Here is a 20,851-nt window from a genome sequence, read left to right on the forward strand (position 1 = left end):
GTTAAGTGACTTGCCCAGGGTCACACAGTTTGTAAATGTGCTGGGCCAGATTTTCACTCATCTAGATGAGTCCAGGCCCAGCACTCTCTCCTCTGTGCCACCTAGCTGCCCCAGTTTCAAAGATAGATTTAAGTTATTTACATAATAGTGACCTTGCTCTGTGTTTTAAAGAGCTTGATTCTCCCATCAAAGAATCACTTGGGGGGGGGGGAACCCTAACACCTTTTCTGTCTAAACTCTTAAAGGGACAGGCTACTTCTTGAAGAAAAAGCTGTTAAAAAAAAAAAAAAGAAAATTCCTCCCCAAGGGAAGAATTCTGTTCATGGCTAATTTTAAGGGCTCTTCCTTTTCTGAAAAAAGCTCTAGAAAGTCTCATGGTTTTAAATGAAAAGATCATGGCAGATACTGGTTGGGCAATGGCTAAGCCAGTTATATAAGACTATAACTCAACGCACAATGTGGAAGCAGAGAAAGTATGGGGAAGTACAGGGAATTCACAGTGAGACCACTCCCTCTACTATTGCTGGCAGAGGCCCTTTAACGCTTGTTGAATGGATGAATTTAGTGCAAAATGCATTAAAAACAGGATAAAAAGGCTGTTTTATAGGCGAGAAGCTTGGATTAGAAGGCTCTCCAAGGTGCCTTAGATGTTGTTCTGTGAAACTGAGACAGTGGGGACGAAGCAGATCTTTATCCTAGGAGAAACTCAGGATATAGATCCGGTAAGCGAGAGCCATGATTGGCAAAGGCTGGAGGTGGGAAAGGCAACAGGAAGTGACGTATAAAGGAGAGCGCGCAAAAGCCTCAGAAGGGCCAGTCTGCGGTTTGACGCATAAAGTTAGCGCCTCCCCTGCCCCCGCCCGTCGGGGGGGGGGGGATGCCGCTGCGGCGCCTTGCGTCATCTTCCCGCGACGGGTTTTCTTCTTGCTTCTTCTCTGGGGCGTCCCGAGTTTGAGGTGGCCTTTGTCTGAAATGGGGTTAGTGGGGCAGGCCCTGGTCACAGACAGCGGCTCGCTGCTTCCTCTGGGGTTCTGGTCAGCCGTGGCCGTATGGGTGGAGAGGCCGCAGGTGGTCAACAAGCGCCTGTGCGGCGCCAGGCTGGAGGCCTCGGGGAAGAAGACCCCGAAGAAGGGGGCGGTGGCGGCGAAGGGACGTCCTCCAGGGGCAGAGCTGGAGACAGCCGGCGGCGGGGGCCAGGCCCCGGAGGCTCCCCGGGTCCCAGCTTCGGACCTGGATCCCCCCTCGGAGCATCTCCTCCGGAGCCTCGTCACCGCTGATGAGGAGGTGCTGGACTTTCTTAGGGGGGGCCGGGTGGAAAAGCAACCGGAGGCCGGACCCAAGCCCGAAGTGATCCTGCGAACCCTCATCCCCAAGCCCAGTGCGCCCCGCCCCGTGCCGGCCCCAACCCAAGAAATGGTTGTCAAAGGTAACCGCGTTCCTTAAGTCCTGGAAGGGTGGGAGGAAGCTGGCTCCGTCCGCCTCTCTGTCCTTGTAGGGGCCCGTGGTGCGGAGTGGAAGAGCCCGGGTGGGCGCTCGGGGGCGGCCACCAGCCGCTGAACAGCCTCCCGCCGGTCCCGCCCTCCCAGGCCCTTGGGTTTGGGGAGCTTTGGGCACCGAACTCGGGCGAGGAAGCTCCCTCACCACGGAAAACCAGCTCTTTCACAGCTTCCTAGAGACCTGGGGGAGGAGGCATTCAACAAGCGTCTATTAAGCCAGGCACCACTGAGACATTACGTGACTTGTCTAGGGTCACGCAGGCTGTATGTTAGAGTTGGAACTTGAACCCAGGACCATCTCCAAGATCAGCTTTATCTGCTGCTGCTGGTGTTACTACTACCACTGCCACTAGCAGTACTCGTACTATTACCACTGGTAGCACTAGTACTGTTACTGCTACCCCTAGTGATACTACTACTACTAACAATAGTACTACTACTAGTAATGCGCTAATAGTACTACTATTCCTACTTTTGCTACTGCTAGTACTACAACCACTAGTCATACTTATAATGCTAGTATTGCTGCCACTACTACTACTGGTATTGCTGCTAATAATACTCTACTAGTGCTACTGCTCTTTATCCTCATACCACTAGCTACTAGTAAAAATATTACTACTAGTAACACTAGTATAGCTACTGCTGGCACTACTACTACCACCAGTCGCAATGCTGTTACTGCTGCTACCACTGTCACCGCTGCTGCTACTACTGCTGTAACTAGCTGGTATTCCAATAGCTCTTTAAGCGTTACAAAGTCTCTCACATCTCGGCTGATCCTTGCAGTAGCCCTATGAAGGAAGTGCTGTTATTATCCCCATGTCATGGATGAGGTAACTGAGAAAGGTTGACTGGCCCAGCATCAATAGCTAGTAAATATTTGAGGCAGAATTTTAACTCAGGTCTTCCTTCCTCTTCAGCCTGCTGCTTGTGCGTGCTACCTCTGCTAGATGCATACTACCCCATGCTGTCACTGCTCACCCTACCTACCATCCTGTCCTGCTATACTGGTATGCCTTGTGTAGAACTACTTAGGCGTTGGTGAGGAGGCATGGCAGGATTAGGTTATTTCAGCAATAGCTTACTCGCAGAAGAAATGAACCCTACACTTTTCGAGTGGGAAGAAGCGGAGACGAGGCAGGTGACGTGACCTACAAGGTTACACTGCTGGTCAGTGACAGAATTTTCTGAGTTCCCTGCCCTGACCTCATTGATATAGCACATTACAATTTATAAAGTAACTTCCCACAGTGACCCCATTTTGAAAAAAAAGGACTCCAAGGTTCAAAGCGGGGAAGCAGTTTATGTGATATTTAACAGCTAATAAGTGTCAGAGTAGAAACTCATCTCAGATTTCAAGTCCAGTCCTCTTTCCACTAAACCATAGTACGGGAGTACCCTGCCCATAGCAGAGCTATCAGTTTAATTCAAGTGGAGTATGATGGTAATAGCTTCACAAATGTGACCTCATTCGATCCTCAAAGCAGTTATTAGTCCCATGTTACCGTTCCAGTCCTGGAACATTTTACAGTTGAGTAAACGGCCTGGTGTTGGGCCTTTCCCAAAGCCTGTCACGGTAAAAGTAACATCTGGTGTGTGAATTAAAGATGGAATTGTAAAATGATTAAAGTGTGTTATTTCCTTTTCCAGTTGCTACCAGCTGTGCCTGAAGCCTGCAGCCGAAGGTCAGAGAGGCTAAATGATCACACAGCTAGTAAGTGTCTGAGGCAGGATTTGAACTCAGGTGTTTATGACTCCAAGTCCCAACAGTATCTTTCTTTAAGATGATCATCAAATTGAATATTGCATTTGAGCCATATGCAAAATAACTGGACAAAAGCTGGTGTGCAGGAATCCTAGTCAGGAAAGGCTTCTTATAGAAGTTGGGAGTCAGGGCAAAATTCCTTATTCAGTTTTCTATATGTTGAGTTTGCGATGCCTGTATAAAATCCGGGGGGGAATGTGTGTGTGTGTGTGTGTGAGAGAGAGAGACAGAGACAGAGAGAGAAGAAAAGATGGCCAAGGACAGGATATGGGTAACAGTGATTTTCAGGGGTCAGGAAGAAGCGTCATTAGAGATGGTGCATGTAGGATAACTCCGTGGGACTACTCATGGCTGTAATGTGTAAGCTCCTTGAGGGCAGGGACTGGTCTTCATTTTTTGTCTGTACATTACCAGTGCCTAAGGGGCAACATGGCCTAGTGCCTAGGGAGCCAGCCTTGGAGTCAGGAAGACCTAGGTTCAAGTCCTGCCTTTAACACATTGGGTGTGTGACTGGTGGCATGTTATTTAAGCTCTCAGTGCCCCAGACAAGTCTCTTAAAATTATGAATTGCAGAACAGAGGGAGGTTCCCTGTCAGGAATTATGAACACCATTAAAATCAGAGGTCTGGTAAAAAAAAAAAAAAGATGCCATAGTGTCTGTTCATAGTGGGTACTCATTAAATTCTTGTTGAATTGATAACTTCTCACCAAGTAAACTCATCTAAATTCTGATCAAAATTTTTGAACATTTTGGTTTTCACAGTTTCTTTAAAAGGATGCAGTGATTTAATTTTGAAAAATTAACATTTTTTCTTAGCATAAGTATTGATTCATTTTTAAAAATTATGTAGTACCTAGAATTGTACTATATATATCTGGTTCCTTATTAAATAAAATTTGACATTGATAATAATACTGATTTGCTGCCTTGCATAAATTGGCTAACTTTTCTTATTTTCTATATCTGCACTGGAGATTATAGTTCCCTTATACCTTGCAAGTGTGTAAATGAGAGGATAATGGGATGAATTTCAAGTATCTGGAATTGTTTGACAGGAAATGAATACTTACCCATAATAAAAGATTATAATTGAATGTGATCCATATAATTTTGCATTGTGGAAAGGAATTAAAATTGTGTTTTTATATAAACTGATTCACAGTTGGTGTGATGTTTATTCTACGTTCATACACATTTCATTAGCAAAAAAGTTTTGCAAGCCTATTCTTGCTGTCAATGCAAAGTAATTTTCTCCCCAGAGTTACTTTGTCATATCTTGCTCTTTTTAATCTAATAAGAACAACTGTAACCGGAAGACTAATTTTACTTTTCTAGTAAAGATAAATTAGCATAAAGATTTTATCATAGAAGATAATCCTAGACATAGTGTTTTACTATAACCAGTTTTTTTCATAGGAGATAAAAATACTGCTGATAATGGATTTCTGTTTTCTTTTTTTAATGGAGGTGTGTCTGATTCTGGAATTCCCTTTGAGACTTTTATCTGTGATCTCACCTCTGTGGGTACCACCTGTACTGGTATGGATTAAGAAACCTGTTCATACTTTCCTAACTTGTGCAATTCTTGTACATGGAGTATAACTTCCTCCACAGAGGAGTTCATCAGAGGCTTCCCTCAGGCTCTGTTAATATTTCATGAATAGTTAAATCTGAGCACACTGGCACACCTCCTTTTCTGGCCATCCACATTCTTAATGGTAGGATTTACATAAATTTTTGTACAAGTCATCATTGGAATGCTGTAGCTTTGTTTACATTCCTGAATTTTGTTTCCAAAATTGCCCTGCTAAAATGTATAAGTTGTGTGGTTGTACCTGTAATCCCTACTGGTAGAGGCCAAGGCTGCTGGATGGCTTGTGTGCAGTTTAGCTGAGGTGGGACTGAAGCTGATAGATTTTTCACACAGTCTAGCACCAATATGGTGAGCCCCTTGTTGGGGAGGGCAGAGGCAGATGGGACCAGGATGCTTAAGGAGAGTTGAACTGTCCAGATTGGAGAAGCAGGTCAAATTTTCTGTGCCAAAGGGACAGCTAGGTGGCACAGTGAGTAGAGCACTGGCCCTGGAATCAGGAGGACCTGAGTTCAAATGCGGCCTCAGACACTTGACACACTAGCTGTATGACCTTGGGCAAGTAACTTAGCCCCAATTGCCCTGCCTTCCCCCCTCCAAAAAAAAAGTTCTGTGCCAAGTAGCAGTGGGATTGGATCCATGAAAGGCATTTCGAGCCTGGCCAGATAGGGAAATACAGTCTCAAAAAAGGCACATGTTACTTAAAAGAATAACACATTAATGTTGATTAAACCATCAGATTAGTTAACATTTTTTAGAATATAAGATATGGAACATTTATGTTGTAATAGAAAAAAGGGGCCTGGAAAATTATGGAAATGGAGTACTGGGGGTTGGTCTTAAGAGTTGTCCAGAGCATTGAGCCCAGGCTCACATAGCCAACTTGTGTCAGATTTGGGATTTGAACCCAGGTCTTTCTGCCTCCAAGGAGGAATGTATCCATTGTTCCACACTAACTAAAATTTCAATAACACTTTAAGGTATAAAAATCAGGTTGTTAAAGAATAAATGTGTCTGCCTAATGTTTGAACATTCAGAAATAGTGCAGTTCTATACATATATCAGGTTGTTAAAGAATAAATGTGTCTGCCTAATGTTAACTACTTAACCTAACTTAACTACTGTGGTAGGAAGTGAGAAAGCCAGTTTACTGGGGTAAATTATATTCAATTCTGGACTTCTTTTTCTGGACTTCTTTTTCTGGACTTATTTTCTGACTTATTAAACTGCTAAGGTTTTGCCTATTCCTGTCGAGATATAAAGCAGCGTTGCTTACAGATGCAAAGGAAGATGTCTTAATTTCTACCTATATACAATCAGTAAAACTTTGTGAAACAACTATATGACCCAAAGTTTGACATTGATTTAGAGATTTCAGAGTCGATACAGGTCAAGTACCCTAATTTATGGTTACATAGCTTTCAGAAGATTTTGTCAGACCATCTCATCTTGTCTCCAGTATAATCCTGCAAGGGTGGCAGGGAAGAAAATAGTATCCTCCTTTTTAAAATAAAGAGCTTGAAGCTAGGAGAGGTTTCATGGTTTGCTGCCTGAAGGTCTTCTGCCTAATAAGTGGTGCAGGCAGAACTAGAACCTCCGAAGTTTTCCTAGCCCTTTGCCCTTTCTACCATATCTTGATGTCTTCCGATGAAATTACACTTTGCTTATTTGCTATAATTTGTTTAGCTGGTTAGCTTCTAGTTCTTTGAAAACTACTAGAAGGTCTACTATTGATATGTTTGTATGTATAGGTCCTTTTACTCCTTTTTCAATCTCTCTGGGGCAGCGTGTTATTGCTAGGTCAGAGGTCATACATAGCCTGGTGTCTTTTAGGACATAGTTCCATTTTGCTGTCCAGTGTGGTTGTACTAATTCACATCCCTAACCAACAGTGTGTTAATGAACCTGTTTTCTTTTAGCTTCCCTAGCATTTGTCATCTTTTTTGGGGGGGTCATTTTTTCAGCCTGATGGGTGTGATGTGGAACCTCTGAAGTGCTTTAATTTGCATTTCTTTATTATGTATTTGGAGCAGTTTTTCATATGGATATTGATGGATGTATTTCTTTTGAAAATTGCTTTTTTTATCCTTTGATCATTTGGGGAAGGTTTTTTTTTCCTTATGTATTTTTTACACTTATATGATATATTCTCATATATTTTCCATATATATTTTGGAAATGAGACCCGAATCAGAAACTCATGCAAAGATTTCATATACGCATTTGAGGATGGGATATGTTTTTTGTCTGTTCTTTCTGATGGAGTGCACATAAGGCATTTTAAATAATTATACGATCCCCCAATTCTCTTTCCCAGATGTCTTCAATGGAACTGTAACCTTTTTACCGCTGGAAGGAGAAACACATTTAAAAGTTAAGAAAAGCAATATCTATCAAATTCAGCTTAGACATAACAAAGATGAAGAATGGTAAGAGTCCCTAGAAAAATATTCTTTTTTCTGTTATTGTTTTGACTATTTCTTTTCTTTACATAACTTCACGATTCAGAGATAGAGATAGATGAGACTGTATATACTGTTGCTTTGAACATTCCATGAACCTTACCTTTACTATTTGTCTAAGCATCTTTCTCCTTAGATACATGCTATAATATGGGTAAAGTATTATTCTTACTGTCATTCCAATATTTGAACTCCTATTGTACCTAGACCTACTACCAAGTAATTTTTTCTTTTGTACTGGATCTGTGGTTTTGAGCATGTAGAACTCTTGGTATGGAAACAATGTAGATTGGCAATTCACCAACAAACGTAAGCTTAGGGAGTTGATAGAAGCTCTGAAAAATTTAGTAATTTTCCCTTTGTCACATATCTAATATGTTTTGGAGCCTGAACCTGAACCCAGATATTTCTGATTTCAAGGCTGTAATTTTTATCTACTATGTCATGTTGCCTCTGTACCAATTAATTAAAGCCAAGTGGCAGCTGGGCATGGTGATGCATGCCTGGAGTCTCTGCTTCTGAGGAGGCTGGAGCTGGTGGATTGCAGAAACTTAGGAGTTCTTTGCAGCAATAAGCTAAATTCTATGGAGTGCCTGCATTAAGTCTGGAAGTCCAGCAAAAATGTTAAGTCGCCAGGGGTGGAGGGTCAACAGGTTGCCTAAGGAGAGATAAAATGGAACCAGTTAGAAAAATGGAGCAAGTTCAGCCAGTCCATAGGAGTGACCCCCAAAGTAGCTATTGACCTGGATAAGAAAGAGTATCCACTTTCCAAAACAAAAACAAGCAACAACAAAAACGATGAAAACCCAAATCACTTTAAAAAAATTGAATCGTATGTTAAAAGTTTTATTTCTTTAAGGGAAATGCCTAAGGACATGAGCCTAGTCTTATAATACATCTTTGTATAACCCATAGCTATACTATAATGCTGTTTAGTGCTAAAAAAAAAATCACTGAAGATTTTTGAGAATGGGGATGATTTGGCCATGCTTATGCCTTAGGAGTATTATTTTTGCAGCAGTGTGGAGAAAAAAAGAGAGATCAGAAGCAGGGTGACCAAATAGGTTATTGTAACAGTCTGGGCAAAAGGTGATGTGGATCTGAACTAGGGTAGTGGGCATGTGAATCTCAAGACCTCAGAAGACTCGATTTGCTAGTAAGCCCTCCCCATTCATGTTGTTTTCCCTGCTAGAGCATAAACTCTTCTAGGGCAAGGATAGTCTTATTTTTACATTTGTACCCCCAGTACCTAGTTTAGTGCTGAACACATAAGAGTTGCTTAATAAATGCTTACTGATTAATTCATTCATCCACTGAATTGATAGGAGACAGTTCATGTGTTGAAGTTTGTTGATAACTTTCCATTATACTTTACCAATGTGGGCTTTTGTAACATAGGACTTTCTTAGGGCAGAGTTGGTATCTATTCAGTAGCCTTTTCAGGCTTCTTATCATCTTCTAAAAATATTGTGATATTGATGACATAATGGATCAGGTTCACATCTGTCTCTTTGGAAGATTACCTTGGAAGTAACATTGATGCTGTTGGCATAGATTTCCCCACCCCCCCTTTTTTTTTTTAGTAAAATGTGATATTTTTATGTTTTGTTTATTTTCTTATAACCTCTAAATTTGCCTCAGGAGTTTCTGATTGCATATTTGGTCCATTATTTCAGTAGTACATAGAATATATTTGTGTGAGGGCATTATTGTTTCTTTTAAAATTATTTATTTATTCTTTTATTTATTAATATTCATTTTTTAAAATTTCAAGTTGCACATTTCCTACCTCCCTTCAGCTCCTCCCCCATCCGCTGAGAAGGCAAGCAATATGATACCACTTATACATGTGAAGTCATGTAAAACATTTCCATATTAGCCATGTTAAAAAAACAAAAAGGCAAGAAAATTAGAGTGAAAAACGTATGCTTCAAGCTGCGCTCAGAATTCAATATTCTGGAGGTGGACAGCATTTTTCAACATGGGTCCTTTGGAATTATATTAGATCACTGTATTGATTAGGGTTAGGGTAGCGAAGTCCTTCACAGTTGACCATCATTACAATATTACTATTTCTGTGTATAGTGTTCTGGTTCTGCTCACTTCACTTTGCATCAGTTCATATAAATCTTTCCAGGTTTTTCTGAAACCATCTTGCTTATTTCTTATAACATAATAGATTTCCATCACAATCATAGACCACAGTTTGTTCAGCAATTCCCCAATTGATAAGCATCCCTTCAGTCTCCAATTTTTGGCCATCACAAAAAGATCTGCTATAAATATTTTTGTTTATATAAGTCATTGTCCTTTTTCTGTGATCATGTGAGAACGTTTTTGACAGAGCAAAATTGAGTCATGGAGAATTTCAGATTTATATATCTAAACGAATGTTGTCATCTTGGGAAGCAGTGCATTTAATTCATTGTCCATCTTTATTGTTATTGTGTCACTGTTCAAAACATTCTTGGAAACTCCTCTTTCGGGACTGCCTTGAGTGACTTTGAGAACTCTTTTATGGATGGCTGTTCATATTAGCCCTTATGGTACCCTTATTTGACCTGAGTCTAATGGAATGAAGTAAGGCTGTCTTACAACCAAAGTGTGTTTTGTGAAGCCTTTAGTAAAGTATTCCTCTAATGCCTTATAGTGTGAAGTTGACCTTGGATTTTGAAAGACTTTACTAGTCGAATATAAATTCTGGTAAAACCTGCAGAACTGGGAAGGCTTCAACTCTGGATATGTGGACTCAAGTTGAGTCAAGCTCAGTTCAGAAATTTAAGACTCACACCCACAAACACAGAGGCACACACATATATGCATGTGTGTATATATAGTTTATAATGTGTATATGTATTTGTCAATATCTAATCTATGCCTATGTAGATATAGATATTGATAGAGATCTCTACATGTATATTAATGACAGCAGTTTGTGAAGATTACTTGTTCAGGTGAAGTGGGATTTTACTTGCTCATTAGTGGAATGAGTACTCCCATACATATGACAGATTGTTTTGAAGTACTTGAGACATTTCATGCATTTGTGCTCAGTCAGAGGTGGAATAGGCAACCTGGAACTTGACCCTCTAACATCTTTGTAGATCAGACAGTGACACTTCCAGGGCAGCAGACTGAGTTTCCATTCATCTTGGGGTATTGTACAGTAGCTACCATGTATTGGTGGCTTTAGCCTTCATGGGCTCTCCTGAAAGATATAAATAGACAAAACTGAATGATTAGGCACAACTTTATATTATTTTAGAGGCCAGCCAAGTGGGGTAACGTCATGAGGATATTCACTAAAGAAAACAAAATTAATAGTATGACAAGAAACAAACTGGCACAGAATCCCGAGGGAGAATGCATCCTTCTTTTCTGTGTGTTTTCTTTTGTTTGCTTTAAATAGAGTATTTATTAAGCACTGACTGTTGCTGAATCCAGAGAACTCTATAACATTTACATAAGCTGTTGTCCCTGCTTCCTGGGGCTTTCAGTCACTTGGCAAAATAAGACCAATACAAATAATCTTTATATATTGTATTAACATAGTAAATGTACTAGAGAGTTAGAAAACAAATGACTCTGTAAAGTCTGAGGAAGGAGCTGGTATTTGAATTGATCCTTAAAAGACGGGTAGAACTTTGACAGGTGCAAAGCGGGAGGGAGACATTTCCAAGCCTTGGGAATTAGTGAAAGCAAAGGTACGGAGGTCTGCAGAGCGTGTGTCTGTAGTGGGCTCCATAAAGTGGTCCAGTTTGGTGTAAGTGTAAGAAGCGATAGGGGATGAGGTAGGGGATGGGGCAGTGAGAAAATATGTGTCCAGGATCCAAATAATCTTCATATTTATGGCAAAACATGATGTCATCATGGTTTCCTCTTTTGTGGGAGTAAGTGCAGAATACTAGAATATGTTCTCTAGGTAACACTGCTTATTTGTTGTTTTTCTTTCCTTTTTTTAAAGGTGCATATCCATGTTAGTGTTCTCTGCAGAAGGATGGGATTCAGATGGAATCATATACCCCAATTCTTCCTGGCTTGGAAAAGAATTGTTGTCCAAGTTGGCCAGATGGTCTGTGGAGAATAAGAAGAATGAATTTAAAAGCACTCTGTCACTTATTTCACTTATGAAATATAGTCAGGTTTACCAGGAACTCAAAGAGAAGTACAAAGAAATGGTTAAGGTAATTCTGATGAAAACCAGATTTTCCTAATCAGTCTTGCTTTTCAATGAAGTCATGTAATATGATGTTATAAGTTAAAATTAGAACTGTGTAAAATTTCAAATTTCCTACAAATTGTAGTCAGCAAGTGTAAGTAATACAGCACACACAGCAAAGAGGTGTGGTAGAGAGGGGTATGTAGAGCTTTGTCAGCTACCTCCTTGTTTTGTTTAAGTGAAAACAACACATCATATTTATATAGTTCTTTATTACTTACCAGACACTTTTACACTTATTAACTCATGTAATCCTTGTAGAAAACCTGGGAGGAAGGCAGAGCGTGTATTACTATTCCAGTTTTACAGATAAGGAAACTGAAGCTCAGTGACTCCCTTAAGATCACATGACATAAGTTAGAGAGGGCATTTTAGAACCCCAAACCCTTAATTGAGGGCATTTTCTTCTTCTTTCTTCTGGGCTGTCTCTGTTTACTAGTGTTCAGTAAATGGTGATGATACTCCCGATTTAACATTTTTTGTAACTGTTTGGTACTTCATCTGCACTTTCACTGTCACCACATAGCAAACTTGTTACCAAATCTTGTTGCTTCTCCCTATGCAACATCTCTCCATTCTTAAGACCACAGCCCTAGTTCAGGCCTTCATTACCTCTCATCCAGACTACTGCAGTAGCTTTCTAACTAGTCTCTGTCTCAAGTCCCTCCTCACTCCAGTCTACATTCCCCTCATGGTCAAAGTGATTTTTCTAAAATGTCCATCAGGCCATGTCTCCCATCTCCTCAGTAAGTTCTAGTGTTTCCCTTTTACCTCCAGGATCAAATATAAACTGTTCTGTTTGGCATTTAAAACTAGTTATAATCTGACCCTTTCCTACCTTTCAGTCTTTTTATACTTTACTACTCTCCATGTACTCTATGATCCAACTACCCTGCCTTCCTTGTTGTTCCTTGAACAGAACACTTTATCTCCAGTCTCTTTGGCTTTGCACTGGCTGTTCCTATGCCTGGAATATTCTTCCCCTTTCCTTCTGTCTCTTAGAAACCCTGGCTTCCTTCAAGACTTAGCTCAATGCCCTCCTTCTAGAAGAGGACTTTCTTGGTATCTTCAGCCGCCAATGCCTCCCTTTTCAGATAGCCTTTTCTCTACTCTGTAGAAATCTTTTGTGTACCTAGTTATTTACATACTGTCTTCCACATTGGAGTGTACATTACGTGATGGAAGAGGTGGCTTGTTTTCTTTTTCATGTCCTCTGGAACATTATAAACACTTGATACATGCTTATTGACTTACTGTCTGTCTAAAGAACACAAAACAACGGGATTCTTTGAGCATATAGCATTTGAAGCTATAGTCATTGTGAAAATAATACCCTTTATTGTGTGTTTCCCTAACCTTATGATAGAAAAAAGGAGCGCCAAGAAGTACAATATCACAGCTAAGGAAGCCTGATATAATTATTATTTATTACCAGCTCATTCTTTGGGCCGTGTACTCTTAAAAGAATCGCTTCTCTCAGGGAAGAATAACCTTAGTTAAATTCCATGTTAGTCAAGATGTTACTCTTTATTTGTATAGTAGCAGATAGATGTTTTTTGTAAGCTAGGCTAGTCAGTAATAATATGCAGTAAGTTTATGGGGACTAATTTTCCCTGCCACATCATTCATTTTATCATCTCTCTAACCCTTAAAAATTCCAGTGTTGCCATACCAAACAATTATTTTATAGTGCTAGAAAAAAATAATAACAGAATTCATATGAAAGAACAAAAGATCAGGAATATCTAGGAAATCAATGAAAAAAATGTGAAGAAAGGCAGCCTAGCTATTCTGGATTTCAGACTGTATTACAAAACTGTAGTCACTAAAACAATCTGGTGCTGGCTAAGAAATAGATTGTTGGAGCAGTGGAGTAGATTAAGTACCTAATACACAGTCAAAAATGATCATAGTAATCTAATGTTTGATAAACCCAAAGATCCAAGCTTTTGGGGTAAGAACTCAACATTCGACAAGAATTCCTGGGAAAACTGTAAAATAGTTTGGCAGAAACTAGGAATAGACCAACATCTTACACCGTGTATCAAGATAAGGTCAAAATGGATAAATGATTTACACATAGGCTGTTATCTTAGGTAAATTAGGGGAGCATGGAAAAATGTACCTGTCAGATATGTGTATAAAGGAAGAGTTTATTACCCCAAACAAGAGATAGAGAGGATCATGGGAAGTAAAATAATTAATTTTGATTACATGAAATTAAAAAGCTTTTGTACAGATAAAAGTAATGCAGCTAAATTAAAATAAATGCAGCTAAAATTAGAAGAAAACAGGAAACTGGGAAATTTTTACAGCATGTTTCTCTGATAAAGGTCTCATTTCTCACCTATATGGGGAACTGAGGCAAGTTTATAAAAATAAGAGCTATTCCCCAATTGATATATGGTCAAACGATATGAACAGGCAGTTTTCAGAAGAAGAAATCAAAGTAAAATAGTCACATGAAAAAATGCTCTAAATAGTTATTGATTAGAGAAATGCATATTAAACTCTGAGATACCATCTTACACCTGTCAGATTGGTAGAGATGATAGAAAAGGAAAATGACAAATGCTGGAGGAGAATGTAGAAAAATTGGGACACTGTTGATAGAGTTGTGAAGGGATCTGACCATTCGGGAGAACAATTTGGAACTGTGCCCAAATGGCTACAAAACTGCATATCCTTTGACCCAGCAATATCACTACTAGGTCTGTATCCCAAAGAGATCAAAGTAAAGGGTAAAGGACCTATTTGTACAAAAATATTATTAGCAGCTCTTTTTGTGGTGGCAAAGAATTGGAAATTGAGGACATGCCTATTAACTGGGGAGTGGCTGAACAAGTTGTGGTATGTGATTGTGATGGGACACTATTGTAGTATAAGAAATCATGAGTAAGATTGTTTCAGAAAAACCTGGGAAAACATATGAACTGATGCAAAGTGAAATGAGCAGGACCAGGAGAACATTGTACACAGTAACAGTAATGTTGTAATGATGGTCAGCTGTCAAAGACTTAGCTACTCTGATCAATACAGTGATCCAAGACAATTCCAAAAGACTTATAATGAAAAATTCTGTTCACTTTTGGAGAGAGACCTGATGAACATTGAAGCATAACTTTTTTTTTGCTTGCTTTATTTTTCCTGTTTCATTTTTTGTCTCTTTTCTTTTGTAATATAGCTAATATGGAAATATATTTTGCATGACTTCACATATATAATCTAAGTCATATTGCTAGCCTTGTCAAGGATGGGGGAGTGGCAGGAGTGAGGGAGAGAATTCAGAACTCAAAATTTTAGAAAAGATTGCTAAATATTTTTACATGGAAATGGAAAATTTTTAATGAAATAAATTCCAATAAAAAAACAAAAAAGGCCTTAAAATTTCTAATTTATATTTTTTTCAGGTGTGGCCTGAAGTAACAGATCCTGAAAAGTTTGTATATGAAGATGTTGCTATTGCTACTTATCTGTTGGTAAGAACTTATTTAATGTAAGTGAATCCTGAGGAACCAAAGACTGCAATAGCTAATTTCTGCAAAAGTGAAGAAGAGTCATTAAACCTAGCCATTAGGATTGGTTTGCTTTTTCTAACAGACTAATTTTTTTTTCCTTAGAATTTTAGTTGATGTAGAGCCATTAATCTATATGAGTGTGTTAAAATGCATCTGAATTTCTGTAAGTGTGCTTGAAATGTAAAGACTGTCATGTTTGCACCAGGAAACTAAGGTCAGAGGATGCTTTTTTAATGTAGGTTCTTCAGAGTGTGGCTTAATTGTATTCTAAATTAACAGATATCTAATGAAATTAGTGTTAACAGAAAGATTCAATAATTCCTTATTTTCTACACTATTGCTACCAGAAGTTTGCAATGTTTATATGTGTATTTATACTTAAAATTCAGATGTTGAAATTTCCAGGTTAGCAGCTCGTGGAAAGAACTTTTGCCCTATATCCTTACTGTAGGCATTACTCTGTAATCTTATGTCTCATGTCTTTTCTTTTCTCCATATTCCTTTTTCCTTGGCAATTTAACCTCAAGCCACCTTTCCTCTCTACCTACTCTAGATTTTTTTTTCTTGATTTAAGAGTTCCCTTATTCTTTTGAAAAATTATAGTCCTTAAATTGAAATATTTTGGGAACTCATTCAATTCTTTATCTAGTATTGTTTTAGAAACTCCTATAGCTAAATTCCTATCTTAAATGTGTCACATTCTTGGATTACTTACCCCAGACCAAAGTGATATTTATTTTGTAAATTTACCAAGAACCTTATCACAACATATCTTTATTTTATATTAAATCATCTTTATATTAAGACAGCCTTCTGTATCATTGTACTATCATTTGTCAGGCTACTAGAATTGCCTCACTTTTCAAAATATCCAGAGTCTTTATTTTTTTTGGCCGGCATCTCAAGATCTGAGATATAAAAGTCAGAGTCCCAATATTATGGGTTTTGCAGCTCGCAGTGATCTTAGGGTGCTGAGAAGAGGATGTGCATATGAGTAAACAGTTCGAATAAAAATGAAGATATGGGAGTGAGTGTGGAATGTGCATTGGGAGATAAGCAGAGGTGAGGAAGTAGACAGACGTGGCTGGGACAGAATATTTATAGTGTTGCTGAGGGGAGGTCATAAGGTTCTTAGATAGGATGAGGCAAGATTATAGTGGGTCTTTAATGTATGCTGAGGAATTTAAACTATTTAAATCAGTTTTTCTCCTCTGTTCTGTTCAAGCAGATATTTGGTATCCTAGAAATGATTTGACTTTTGGAGAGAGTTGATTGAAACTATATTTTTCTCTCCCCTGTTTGCTTAGGTTCTTTGGGAAGAAGAACGAGCTAAGAAGGGAATAACTAAAAAACAGTCCTTTGTCGACTTGGGGTGTGGCAATGGTCTCCTTGTTCATATCTTAAGCAATGAAGGGGTAAAATACATTATTATTTTAGAAACATTCTATTGTGTTTTTAATTATGTTTTTTTTTTATTATATAGAATCAAGCTCAAGGGTCATTCAGATTTGTTCCATTAATATAAGTATAGAATAATTCTGAATTAATCTATCTATTGAGAAAGTGAAAGACTTAAGGCTTTTAATTGAGGGAACAGTTATTTAAATGACCATTTTTTAGGCACAAAAAAGTACATTATATACTTCCTCCTCTCTCTTCCCCCCTTTTCCTTAGCCCTTTTCCCTTCTCTTCCCCTTCCTTCCGTCTGTCCTTCCTTCCTTCCTTCCTTCTTTCTTTCCTTCCCCTTCCCTCTTTCTTTCCTTCCTTTTCCTTCCCTCCCTCTTTCCTTCCTAGAGCTTTGACTGCTTGTTTACTCCATACTTCCTGATTCCCTCTACTCTCCCCCTCAGAAACATAATATAAGACTCGACATTTGTTAAGTCAGTTTGGTAGCCCACAACTAATTGGTTTGCTATTCATTTAAGATACTTTAATAAATAGATGAGTAGATTTTGCAGTGTAACATTTGTGAACAAAGGTAGAAAGTATATTTTAGTGAGAAAGCACAGTACTAATCCATAACTTATGAAAAGGCATCCGGCTTAGGCCTGGCAGTTGTTAGATGATTCTTACTTAGAATCTGATCAACCAAGTGACAATTTTTTTTTCTCACATCTACTCATCTTTGTGAGGGCAGTGGGGAGATGTGTCAAACGTTGTCAATGGTAGTTGTACCACACGTGAAGTAATCAGTCAGAATACTCTTTCTGGTAGCTCCAGGCAGATATAGCCTCAGTCTTAGAGGACACACTTTGTTTTCAGTACTTTGAGAAGTAAGTCAATGTGTCCCTTTCTCATCAGTTTAGTTTAGTACTTATAATTTAGTTTGTAGTACTGGGGTTTCCAGACATTTAATTTCTCCTTGCTAATTTAGTATTAGCTTTATTTTGCCTTGCTATCAAACTAACTATCAAATATTTCAGCATCCAGGTAGAGGGATTGATGTTCGAAGAAGAAAAATATGGAACATGTATGGACCACAAACTCAGTTAGAGGTACTTAAATTTTTTATATAAATGACTTTAGCATTGATTATCATTGTTTTCATTACTTGCAGAAAATTAATGTATTTATAGTATAATAAGAAACACCCCCATTGATAATTCTCATTGGTCAGCTCTTGGGTGTTCAAGGATTTCTGCAGATTGAAAAAGATAAAATTATAGATTCTTTTGGTAGCTTTCAGTGTGAATTGAAGGAATTAATGTTTCCTGTCTTCTTTAGCTATATTTAACTACTGTTCAGTGAATATATGCAGAAAAATTCTGGTCATATATTACTGAAATAATCACAGATTTTAACACTGATGTTTGATGTGGCAGTCAATAAATCCTTTGCAATTTGGACTTCATCTAGAGGCTCTAGTGTTCCAAGTGAAGGAGAGGAAGTGTCAGTCTCACTGTTCTCTGCCCTGGTTTACCAGATTTGGAGTATTCTGTCCAGTCCTACATTTTTGATGGAACCTTGAAATCTTTTGTGGATTCAGAAGCTGGTCAATGGGATGATAAGTGAATTCCAGGTGGTGCCACTTGGTCAGGCAGTTAAGCATTTATTAAGTGCCTACTAAATACCTGGCACTGTACTAAGCATTAGAGATAGAATCAAAGGCAAAAAACAGCACCTGTTCTCCGAGAGCTCACAGGCTACTTGGGGAGACAACACGTAAGCAACTATACACAAACAAGATACGTGAAGCATGAATTGAAGATAATCAGCAGTGGTCAATCACTAGAATTAACATGAGGAAACAGGCTCAAAGTAGTTAATTGACTTTCCCAAGGTCTTACAAATAGGAAGTTGTAGAATTGATAATCCAATCCAGGTCTTCCGACTCTAAATCTACTTCTTTTTCAAGTAAAGAAGCAATGTGATATAGCAGAAAGAGAGCTGACCTTGGATACATAAGAGATCTGGGTTTGAATCCCACTTTAGACCCTTACTAGCTTCATGACCTTGGTTAAGCCATTTAACCTCTGAACCTCAGTTTCCTCATTTGTAAGATGAGGATGTTGTATTAGATAACCTCACGTCCACTTCAGCTCTAAATTATGATCTCATATTAGTTATTATTAGGCTACAGGGCCTCGCTTCCTGATCCCAGGGAATAGCTGGGGTGATTCAATGAGTTGGACAGCTGGCATGTGTCCAGTGTACACTTTAGAAACCTGTTTCTGGCTTTAAGAGGAAAAACAAAACAAAAACCAAGAGTCAGAAAAGGGCATTTTGATCCCTTGAAATCTCTCAGCCTCATATTCAGCCACTCAACTAAAGACTCTCTTTTCCACAATTAATTAAAATTTCATGCTTCACGTTTTTCTCATCTGTTGCTTCTTGATTGCCAGCTGAACATGTAAGCCCTTTATAAAAAAAAACTTTTTTTTTTTACTTGATACTTTTTGTTTTTCCATTATTGGGTATCTCCTTGCTTGTTCCTAACCTCTGCCTTCTTCCCCCCAGGTGAGGTTTTCTTTATAACAAAGGAAGACAGGCAAAAATCAACCAACACTGAAAATATGTTTGGTAGCATTTGCAGTGTTCTGCACCTTTCCTCCCCTTCCTTTCCATTGAAAGGTTTGAGGTGCATTTCTTCATCTCTTTTCTGGGGCCAAGATTGTTCATTAAGGTGACAGCTTTTAGCTTTGATTGAGTATTCTTTTCATTTACATTGCTGTAGTCTCGTATGCTTTCCTGCTTTAGCTTACTTCACTCTGCATCAGTTACACAGGTCTTCCCAAGTTTTCCTAGTTCCTCATATTTGTCATTTCTTACATTGGAATAATATTCCATTGTATTCAAATATCACAGTTTGTTCAGGCATTTTCTTCTTTGTTTTCATTTTTTTTCCTCCAACAACAAAAAGCAGTAATATGAATATTTGAGATATAAGGCACCTTTTATTTCCATTTTTGACTTTCTTAGGGTATGTGCCCAGCCAGTGGTATCTCTGGCTCAAAGTGTATAAAAAGTTTAGTGATTTATTACTTAATTTTGAATTATTTCCCATAATGATTTGGCCAATTTATAGCTTCACCAACCGTGTATTATTAGCTTGCCTGTCTTCCCACAGCCCTTCCAGCATTGACTTTCCATCTTTTGTTGTCTTTACCAATTTTCTGGGTTAGCCCTTTAAAAAAAAATCAAGCCTATTTTCTGTGCTCTGGAGCACAAAATATTTAAATTTCTATAATTGCTTTCTAATCTGGCAAAAGATACAGCATATGTACTTTGAGTTACAGTTATGTGTATGTCTCATTTCCCGTATAGGTAGTTAAGTCTGTGAGGTCAGGGACCTTATCTTCAGTTTTGTATCCTCTCCGTTACCATAGCTGATACTTAGTAGATGTTGAGTTGAATTTAGTTGAATTGAAAGTAGCCAAAAATAGATAATGTTTTATTTACCAGACGATATTCAGAGTAAATAATTTATTATTGACCTTTGTTCTCTTGAAAATCATAAAATTTTATTCTTTAATGGAGCAAATTTTGAGTAGGGAGTGTTTCATTCTTTGTACTTGTATTCTCAGCAGCTATTTCAGGACCTGGTATATAGTAGGGGCTTAATAAATTCTTGTTGATTAATTGACAGAGGGAATTCCTATTCAAAGATGGATTGGACTGGAGCATGGTCTTAGTCTCACAGACAGATCAGGTCATCAAGTTCAGTTCCCTTCCTGATTCATGACACCCCTTTACAGCATCCTTGACAAGTAATCTCCTACATAATGGGGCACCTGATAACTGACAAACAGTCTTTTCCGTTTTAGACCAGTTTGAGTTGTTAGTACATTTGTTCTAACACCAAGCCCAAGTCTGACTCTCTCTACAAATGAATGAATCAGCATGATGAAGTTTATATTTTAAGATAAAAGAAAACTTTTAAAAGACCTCTTTTTATCAGATCTCATTGTCAGCTAGAGGACAAGTTGCTTCTAGTAAGAAAAAACACCTGTTTATAATAATGTCATTATGGTAACCACAAAAAAGAACCTTGATTTCATTTTTCTTTGAGCTAAAAAAGAAATAGGGATGTTGCAATTTGCTATATTCATTAGCTCTTTTATTATTGTTTATGAGAGGAACAGGTGGGTTTTTGTTTTTCAGAAGTGCCATTAGACAGAATGACTATAAATTTGATCATGGGTAATTATCTAAATGCAAATTGTGGCTTTACTAATCCATGGTGCTTTAAAGAGAAAAACAAGCCAGTGTTTTGAGAGAGTAGGAAAGGAACAATAAATATTGCAAAAATTTTTGTTCCAGTCCTTTTCATAATATAAATATCTAAATGCACACAGA

At 38.3% G+C, this 20,851-nt stretch overlaps 1 protein-coding gene across 2 annotated transcripts in view; it reads left to right on the forward strand.

The window, feature by feature from the left end:
- The first annotated feature begins 921 nt into the window (after window positions 1-921).
- Window positions 922-20,851, forward strand: part of TRMT44 (tRNA methyltransferase 44 homolog) — a 47,477-nt gene continuing 27,547 nt past the window's right edge. For both annotated transcript variants that reach the window (XM_036765639.1, XM_036765640.1), the window contains exons 1-6: window positions 922-1,426; window positions 7,174-7,285; window positions 11,283-11,502; window positions 14,948-15,016; window positions 16,363-16,470; window positions 17,479-17,550. In XM_036765639.1, coding sequence (XP_036621534.1) covers window positions 973-1,426; window positions 7,174-7,285; window positions 11,283-11,502; window positions 14,948-15,016; window positions 16,363-16,470; window positions 17,479-17,550 — 1,035 coding nt within the window. In that variant the 5' untranslated portion in view covers window positions 922-972. The remainder of the gene's footprint in view (window positions 1,427-7,173; window positions 7,286-11,282; window positions 11,503-14,947; window positions 15,017-16,362; window positions 16,471-17,478; window positions 17,551-20,851) is intronic.

Source organism: Trichosurus vulpecula, chromosome 6, assembly GCF_011100635.1.
Source record: "Trichosurus vulpecula isolate mTriVul1 chromosome 6, mTriVul1.pri, whole genome shotgun sequence".
Classification (NCBI taxonomy): Eukaryota; Metazoa; Chordata; class Mammalia; order Diprotodontia; family Phalangeridae; genus Trichosurus; species Trichosurus vulpecula.